Source organism: Populus alba, chromosome 19 (assembly GCF_005239225.2).
Source record: "Populus alba chromosome 19, ASM523922v2, whole genome shotgun sequence".
NCBI classification, from domain to species: Eukaryota; Viridiplantae; Streptophyta; class Magnoliopsida; order Malpighiales; family Salicaceae; genus Populus; species Populus alba.
Genome location: NC_133302.1, coordinates 16228076 through 16237021, shown reverse-complemented (window position 1 = coordinate 16237021; position 8946 = coordinate 16228076). Strand labels below are relative to the sequence as shown.

Below are 8946 nucleotides of genomic sequence, written 5' to 3'. Positions count from 1 at the left end.
GTCTCACAATTGTCTTGAAATAAAGAGACATGTCTTTCAAAAGGTATATTGGCAAAATAAAAGAAAATATTTTGATCAAACTCTAACATGTAAAATTTAGATTAATCAATCATGAAAAATTAAAAGTATTTTGATTGCAGAAATAACTCGATGTTCGTTAAACAATATAGGGTTACCAAATAATTTTAAGCTCACATACAAAATTTAACCAAACATCATAGAACTAAGCTTTAGCAGCATGTATAATGACATGGAGTGGGTTTAATAGTTATTTTTTAAATTTATTTTAGTGTATATAGTTTTAGTTTTTCTATTTAAATATCTACAAGGATTTATTAGTTGAGTGCTTCTAATTTTCAAAGTTAAGAATTGTCCATAGCGTAAGTATATTCAATTAAACAACAATTTAATTTTTCAAAGTTAAGAAATGTTTGTTTCACGTCATATTTGGCCAAGTTAAATAATATTTATTAAAAATCATTTAAAAAAATTAATTATTAAAATTTAAAAAATAAGAGCAAAAGGAAATTTGTACAAAAAAACAAACGTATGAACCCAAAGTAATAAATTAAAAAAAAAATAAAGGAAAAAACTTGCAGGGTTGCTAGATGATTTATACTTTTTTTTGCTTTTTTTGATACATAAGATTGAACATTTATTGAGAAATAAGTACATATATAAAATTAAATTGTAAGAGTGATCCAGTGATCTTGTATATAAAATTAAATTAATAAAATTTTATTCATCTGTTTACAAGGGCAGAGGCATGTATGGGCTCTAGTGGGCTCTAGTCGAGGTCAAGATTTTTATCAATATTTTTTTACTAGTTTTATGTAATGAAAAATTTTAATTCTCAATTAAGTATCAAAAAATACTTAAAATTTACATTGAGCCTTCTAATATGATATTTTAGCTTGGTTTAAAATTTCAGAATTTTTGAAGAAATTCAGAAATTTTATACAAAATCATAATTTGACCAGTTTTATATTATTCGATGTAATTTTCAATCCGACCATCAGATTGAGTTGAAATTTTACGAGGGATCTTAAAATATATTGAATGAAATCTGGTTAAAATTTTAGGATGAAAAGAGTTTGGAAGTGGTAACAAAAAAAAGAGTCAAATAAACGCAAAACGACTTATTAAGGGTAAAATGGTTATTTGCCAAAAAAAAAAAAAAAACAAACTAGTTCTTCCTTCCTTTTATATGTTGCCAACTGGGCAGAAACAGAATAGAAAAAGAAAAGGTGAGAGAGTAAAAGAGAAAAGTAAGGGAAAAACATAAACAAAATCCAAGGAAAAAAAGAAAAGAAAGTGAGAGAATAACCTTTTAAACTTACAAAGTTCAACTTATAAAATACTAATCTAAGAAATAATCAAGTGAAGGAAGGAGGAATTGAGAGAGGGAAAAAATTTAATTACCATGTTTTTCAGTTGACATGAGATTGTTATTTTATCCCGGTTGAGGGGTTGTTACAAAATCGATTCAGATTTAATTATAGATGAATTATATTTCACAAAACATCGAAGGATGTGACTTTAATAGTGAGTTTATTTTTACTTTCACTTTAATTTTATATACTTTCAAATTTATTTTTTTATGTTTTGGGTAGTGTATTTGAATTAAAACTTTACTGTTAACTTTAAAAATTCATGTACATTAGTTAATAATTTATCTTAAAAAACATTTAAATATTTATTTAATGGCCCAGGGCAGGAAAAATTCCTAGCTCCGCCCTTGTCTTTTTAAACAAAATTACAAGATGGGACTCCTCCATCTAAAAACAAGTCTATGAATGAAGAAACCAAAAGAAGTTCAGATGGAAGTCCTCATCTTCAACATCCAGATGCGCTCATTATCCCAGAAATTATGGGCTTAACGTTAGAGCATTGGGATTTCGCAGGGCCTCCTGGTCCTCTATATGCAAGGTTAATGTTAGCAAGCTTCACATTCTGACATGGGAAGCCACTACTGCAAGCAATCCGAACAGCAACCGGAGTTGCAGAAGTTCCCCTTATGCTCTTAAAACTAACATCACTGATCTTCACTTTTGATGGAGCCTGCAAAAGAAAAAAAAAAAAAAAAACATTAAGACCCCAAAAGACTTCTAGTAATCTCCCTGGCTAGAAGGAACATAAAAAAATTAATATGCATGTGCATGCAATCTTCAGAATAGCAGCATTATTGATCTACCATAATGTAAAAAAGATTTCGATAAATTGTGGAGTGTTTGAGCCACGAATTGGGTAAAATATTGTCATAGTAATTTAATATTGTGAACATATTCTTATGGTAACAGAAAAAGCAATACCTTTAGACTGCATTGGTTCCATGGGCAATACACTTGATCTATGATGACAGGGTTTTGGACATTGTTCATGACAATATCCTCAAAATGCATGTTAGATGCGACACCACCGTATAAATTTGGCCAAGATTTTATTCTAACACCATTTGTAGTATCCGAGATGGTGCAGTTCTTGACAAATATTCCAGACACAGGTTTCTCATTGGGATATTTCCCTAAACTTCCAACACTGATGCCATGGCCAGGTCCACATGTTACTCCTGTGATGTGTAGTTCCTCGGTGCCATCCCCCACGGAGATACAATCATCGCCTGTGCCAATTTTTGAATCGATAATGTAGATCCCAGTAGATCGGCCGATGTGGATTCCATCGGTGTTTACACTCTCACCAGGTGCTCTCACGGTAAAATGCTGGAAGGTGAGGTTTCTGCACCCCAAGACGTTAACATGAAAGTTCTTGCTATCTCGACTAGTTATATCTCGGACTAATGCATTGGTGATGAAATCGAACCTTATATTCTGATCCATATTAAAAGCAAATGATTAAAGAAACTTTGTTAGTGCCATAACATATAATTAATAAAAAACTCACTAAATTTGTGACCCAAGAGGAGGAAATTAGGCTTCATAATGGCGAGTAGATTACCATTGGGAGGCTGTCACAATCTTTATATTTCTGACATGTACTTTTGCTCCATGCAACCTTTCCCTGCCCATCAAAAGTACCTCTTCCCGACAATGTAAATTGATCTATGTATCTGAAATTAACCCAATGACCTCCTGACAGCTTATCTGGGTCAACCGGTGCCTGCAATATACCATCAACTTGGAGCTTGATCGCAGCCTTGCAAGGACCTGCTAGTGTTACTCTCCGTAACCAGTATGTTCCACTTGGAATAAGAACTTTACTGGCCTTTGTTGAAGCACAAGCAGATTTCCAAGCATTGGTTAAAGCCTAGAAAGGGAAAGAAAAGGGCAATATTTAGAGAGGATCAATAGTTATCAAATTCAGGTGTTACGCTGAAAATCTAAGGAAACATAAATAAGTTTTGACTCGAATATTATATATTCTGCTATTTAAAAGTCATATGCATGCATGCGAGAAAATATATAAGATACCTCCGTGATATCTTTACCGGCACCATATTTAGTCACATCGAAGACACCATTTGACTGGGCTTGAGTAGTTGATGCTAACAATAAGACTACTGAGAATGATATTATTGCATATGACACAACTTCCAAGCCCATCTTTTTGTTAGCCATGTTGCTTTCTTTCTTCACTGCTCTAGGTAAACGGACAAATTTCTTAACCTTCCATGTTGATCCTTTATAGGGCAAGGGAGGACTTCAACACCACTCGTAAATTTATCAAGCAGTTGATGAATTTTGTCCATGTTTGTGCAAGGTTGTAGCTTTGCCATTCAATTCCATTACTATTATGAGCTTCTCTTGCAATATAGCATATCAAAATATTATCAGAAAAATCTCTCTCTCTCTCTCTCTCTCTATATATATATATATATATAGATTTAAGTTTGATAACCAGAAGCCGAACAACTATCAGAGTTGAAGAAGTTGCTTCTATATGTTGATACAAAGCATAGCTAATCTTCACTTTGGATGGAACCTACGGAAAGAAGGAAGAAAAAAAACTTCAAAAAGACAATTTTTTTAAGTTATAAAAATGATTTTGGATAAACTATTGAGCCCCAAAGATAGAGTAACATCACAATTTAATACAGTGAAATATTCTTTTGAGAGGAAATTGCAATGCCTTTTTAGTACTCTAATTCAAATGGACAACACGCTTGATCTATGATAGGGGTTTTTGAGTTATTGTCTATATTTTATTTCTCTACTTTCATGCTTCAGAATTTTGGAAACGTAGTTTAAATAAATTATAACACAAATTTTCATGGAATTGTTTTTTTTTTTTAATAAAAAAACAAAAGGTGAAGTTCATGAATTTTGTCCATTTTTGTGTAAGGTCGTAGCTTTACCATTCATTTTCATTACTATTATTAGCTATATATATATATATATATATAGAGAGAGAGAGAGAGAGATAATTTAGAAAGTCTAATGTTATTTAAAGTTTTATTATATACTATATCAAGGGCGAAAATAAAATAAAATGGAATCAACATCTCCAATAACAAAATCTTCAAAAATAGAGGAATTTTTATAAAATTAAACAAATCTTTCCATGAAATTAAGGCTACTATGGACTGGGTGATTGATATATATATAGTCAATTTACATTTCTCTAAAATTTCATTGTAAACCCTAGCATCAATCTCATGATTTCAACCTTAGTTGTTATCTTTTTATATAAAATTGCTAGGTTAGGTTTAGAACTCCTAACCGAAGATAATTGAGTCTTCGAATCCTAACTTGTCAAAATCTTCCATGTTTTCCCCCTATTTTCCTCTTGTCTTAACATTCTGTCTCTAACTCAATCTTTTCTCTCATTGGTTTTTTTTCAATTCCAAGAGTAGATGTGTTTTTATCTCTTAAAACACTCTTTAGCCTTTAAAGGTGCAAGAATAAAAGAAAAATAAAAAGTGGTCTCCTTTCCCGCAACAACTTCTTGTCAGTTTTATAAAGCCAATAATCAAAATGGTCTAACTATTTTGCGAAAGGGTCTGACAGGTTCAGCAAATCGGTCTTGTTGTTTTTCAAAATAATTGGACCATTTTAGCTATTGGTAAATTTGATATTTTAGCCAAAAAAACCTTTTTCTTTTTCCATTTTCTTATCACTTTGTTTCTCGATTTATTCTTTTCATTTTTTTTCATACCATTAAACTATAATTACAATGATTTTATTATTATTTATTATTATTATTATTATTATTATTATTATTATTTATCTTGGGGTTTATACAAAGAATTTAGTTCTAGTTAAAGAGAATTGCTATATTGAGATTTTAGATTAACCGAGCTATAAACAAAGATTTCCGTTGTAGTTAAAAGGGATTGATAAATTGAGATCTTAGGTTAGTTGAACAGAAGACAATGATTTTAGGTTATGGTTAAATGGAATCACCAAATTAGAATTTCAAGTTAATCGATCTGTGAAACCAAAGTTCTAGTTAAAGGATATCACTGAGATGCAAGATTTCAAGTCAACTGAGCTGAGAGCAAAAGTTATCGAGATGACATTTCTTGACAAAAATATTTGAATTATAGTTTTGGTTAAAGAGGATTGTTGTGAAGATAGAGTTTCAAGTCAACTGAACTAAAACTTTGAGAAGATTAAGTTTTGAAGAACAATCTGATTATTTTTACAAACTTACAATGAAAAGCACTTGATAAGTTTTTACCGTGTAAATATTGTAAAGAGGGGGCTTCTATTACTATCCAATTTTGACCAATTTTTCAAAATATTGAAATAATTGCATCATTTTCAACGTCTTTCCAAATAATTAAAAAAAAAAAAACTATCCATGCATTTAGTTTTTAATGCGCTCATTGCGTCAATATTAATGTTGCCTTTTTTTCACAAGTCAAAACACAAAAATAAATCAAGAAAAAAAATAAAAAATGCATTTATATTTTAGTGATTTAATTGTAATTTTGGAATGGAGAAGACTAACTTTAAAATAGGAAACCCTCTCACCAGTAACCCAACTTTTAATCAAATGGTCCACAATCAATTTTCTTAATCCAATGACAGGCGTTGAATCTTCCACCACTAGAATTGCCTCCTTGACCTCTCTACTATCAATATCAACACCAGAAGCCTCCACCTCCAGTACCACCACCAACTCCCTATAAAACCAAAACCAATGGTAGCTAGCACCATGTCCACTAAGTTAAAGAAGTCCATGTTCCAGTCATTTATGATAGCTTTTTCACTATCGCTTTAGCTTTCCACCCGACATCACTCTCTCTCTCTCTCAAAACCCATCTCCATTTATGTTGAGTCCTACACAATCCAGCTCCAATTTGACCCCAAAATGACAACATGATAATATCCACGATTAGAACACAATACCAACAACCTACTTCTTTCATTGAAATGACAGGTGAAGGTGAAAACTAGTATAAAAGGAAATCATTTGGGAACAAAAGAAAAAAAATAAAATGAACTACCTTGTGTGATTTTGTTCTTTTGTAGGTAGTGGTGACACTCATCGCCAGCACAAGGATAAGAAGAGTAAAAAAGTTCGAGAACCACCATTTTTTCTCGCTTCATGGGCGAAAACACGTGGGTTCACGCACTGCTAGTGGCATGGAGAGTGAGACCAACGCGTTGGCATTGTTCCTCTACTCCCAGAAGCTTCCTAGCACTGTTCTTAGGTTTGCAACAGATTCTCTAGATTAATTTGTGAATTTTGGGAGGCCTATTTTGTAGATTCTAAATGTTTAATGTTTGTGTGTTTAAATTATTTTTAATTTTCATGATCTATAAACATGTAATTGTAGGATGTGTGAGTAAAAACTATAATAAAAAAGAAGGACATGTGTGTATTGCATTTTATTTCTATTACCTTTTTTTATTTGGTGTTAAATAGATAAAAAAAAAAGAAGAATATATTTCATGGATTTAACAGCAAGTTTGTAAAATCCCAAATGATTTTGGCCTGTATTTTTAAAAATATTAAAAATTTATTTTTGGCAAGAAGAATATATTATTCACTTTTAATATAAGGATAAAAAACATAAAAGGAGTTAATATAAAAAATATTATTAGGGATAATAATTTTATATTATTCACTTTAATATAAGAATATCTAAAAGACGAGATAGGGTTCCTAGTACCATAATTCTAGGTTGCGTCTCCCTAAACCAACCAAAGAGCATTCCAGAACACCGCCCGAAAAGTGCCGCCGCAACATCACGCCCCCACGAGGAGGGCACAACAACAACTTTGATAGATCAACGCTAATCCGAAGGAGATGAGAGATAAAATAGAGAGAGAAGAATAAAATATCACCAATCGAGGAATGCAATGTTTAGTAATCAGAGGAAGCTACAAGCACCACCAAAGCACTGCAACCTGCTTCACTTATTACATATGCATTGCACGCGCCAACCAATCTTTACACGAATATTAACTTTAGTCCTCTGTATTTGATTTAGCGTAAAATCTGTTTCTTCAACCCCTAATTACTTCAAATTAGTAGAACTTAGTTTTATTCTGACAAACCAATCTCCAAAACTTTTCTTGGATATTACAAGGTCTCTATATTTAAGCAATCAAAATAAACTATTAAGCCAATTCCTAAAAATACCAAATCTAAAAGGATAAAATAATAAAAAAAAAAATCTTATCACTCCTTCAAACCTTGACGATAACATGCTTTGTTTTTTACTATTGGATGCAAATTCTCATATTCAATTTTTTTATGTAATAAGATTGAAAATTTTGAAAGGAATTTTTAATTTGAGAAAAGAAACATGTGATTTGTTTTTTTACCCTTGTATAAAAATATCTTACTATATGTCAAATGAAAAGGTAAATAAGAATAGATTACTATGTCAAGGCTATTAGTGTCATACTAGATTGGTAGCCCCTGCAACCAAGTCCCTAACGAGGCTTAATTTTTTTCAAATCTTAAAAGTTAGTCCACAAACCTTTAATTGTTGTAAATCAATAAATTTAAATTTTTCTCAACATCATTTTTTATAAGTAAACAAGACAATGCACCAAGCCCAAACCTATAGTATTGCAATGTCAAAGAACCGATTTTTTTTTTAAAAAAAAAAAAAGAAATTGAAGGAACAAAACATAAAATACTAAATGACAAAAAAAAGAAGAAGAAATCACTACTATTAATTCAAAGAAGATATTTAAGTTTTTTTGTACTTGTAATTTGGTAATCACTACTGTTAATTAATTTTTAGTATTTAACCTTATTTCAAAAAACATTGTAAGGATTAATTTTATGTAATATGACGTTTATATAATTTTTTTTAAAAAAATAATATCATTCTTAAAAAAATAAGTTTCATAACTTAATTCAACTTAGGATCATTTATTTTTTGAGATATTATATATTTGGCTTGTGAAATTGTTAATTTTCTATTCTACTTCAAGTTTTGCCCTCTTGATATGAATTTATTTTTCTATTTTTTATAAAATACTTTTTAAAATGCATACTATTGTAGTTTTAGTTTTTCTATTTAAATATCTACAAGGATTTATTAATTGAGTGCCTTCAATTTTCAAAGTTCAGAAATGTGTGTAGAGTAACAAATTCAATTAAACAACAATCAATTATTCAAAGTTAAGAAATATTCGTTTCAGGTCATATTTGACAAAGTTAATTAATATTTTTTTAAAAAAATCATTAAACAAAAATGTAATATTCAAACTAAAAAAAAAATAAGAGTAAAAGGAATTTGTACCAAAAAAGGGCATGGACCGTAAGTAATAAATTAAAAAAAATAAAGGAAAAATCTTTTAGGGTTGCTATATGATTTACACTGTTTTTGCATCTTTTTTTTATACATAAGATTGAAGATTTATTGAAATTAAATTGTAAAAGAAACCAAGCGATCTTGTATTTAAAATTAAAATAATTAAATTTTATTCATCTGTTTAATCAAAATTACAAGATGGACTTCTCCATCTAAAAACGAGCCTACGAATGACGAAACCAAAAGAATTTCAGATGGAAGTCCCT

The 8946-nt window shown here is 30.3% G+C and overlaps 1 protein-coding gene across 1 annotated transcript; it reads right to left on the bottom strand.

Moving 5' to 3' along the window:
• Nucleotides 1–1658: 1658 nt before the first annotated feature.
• LOC118055944 (exopolygalacturonase) lies at nucleotides 1659–3575 on the bottom strand. Its single transcript, XM_035067975.2, has 4 exons — nucleotides 3429–3575; nucleotides 2956–3264; nucleotides 2313–2828; nucleotides 1659–2061 (listed from the first exon to the last, which is right to left on the bottom strand). Exons 1-4 carry the CDS (start codon nucleotides 3573–3575, stop codon nucleotides 1837–1839), a joined length of 1197 nt encoding a protein of 398 aa, XP_034923866.2. The 3' UTR covers nucleotides 1659–1836.
• Between the last annotated feature and the right edge of the window lie 5371 nt (nucleotides 3576–8946).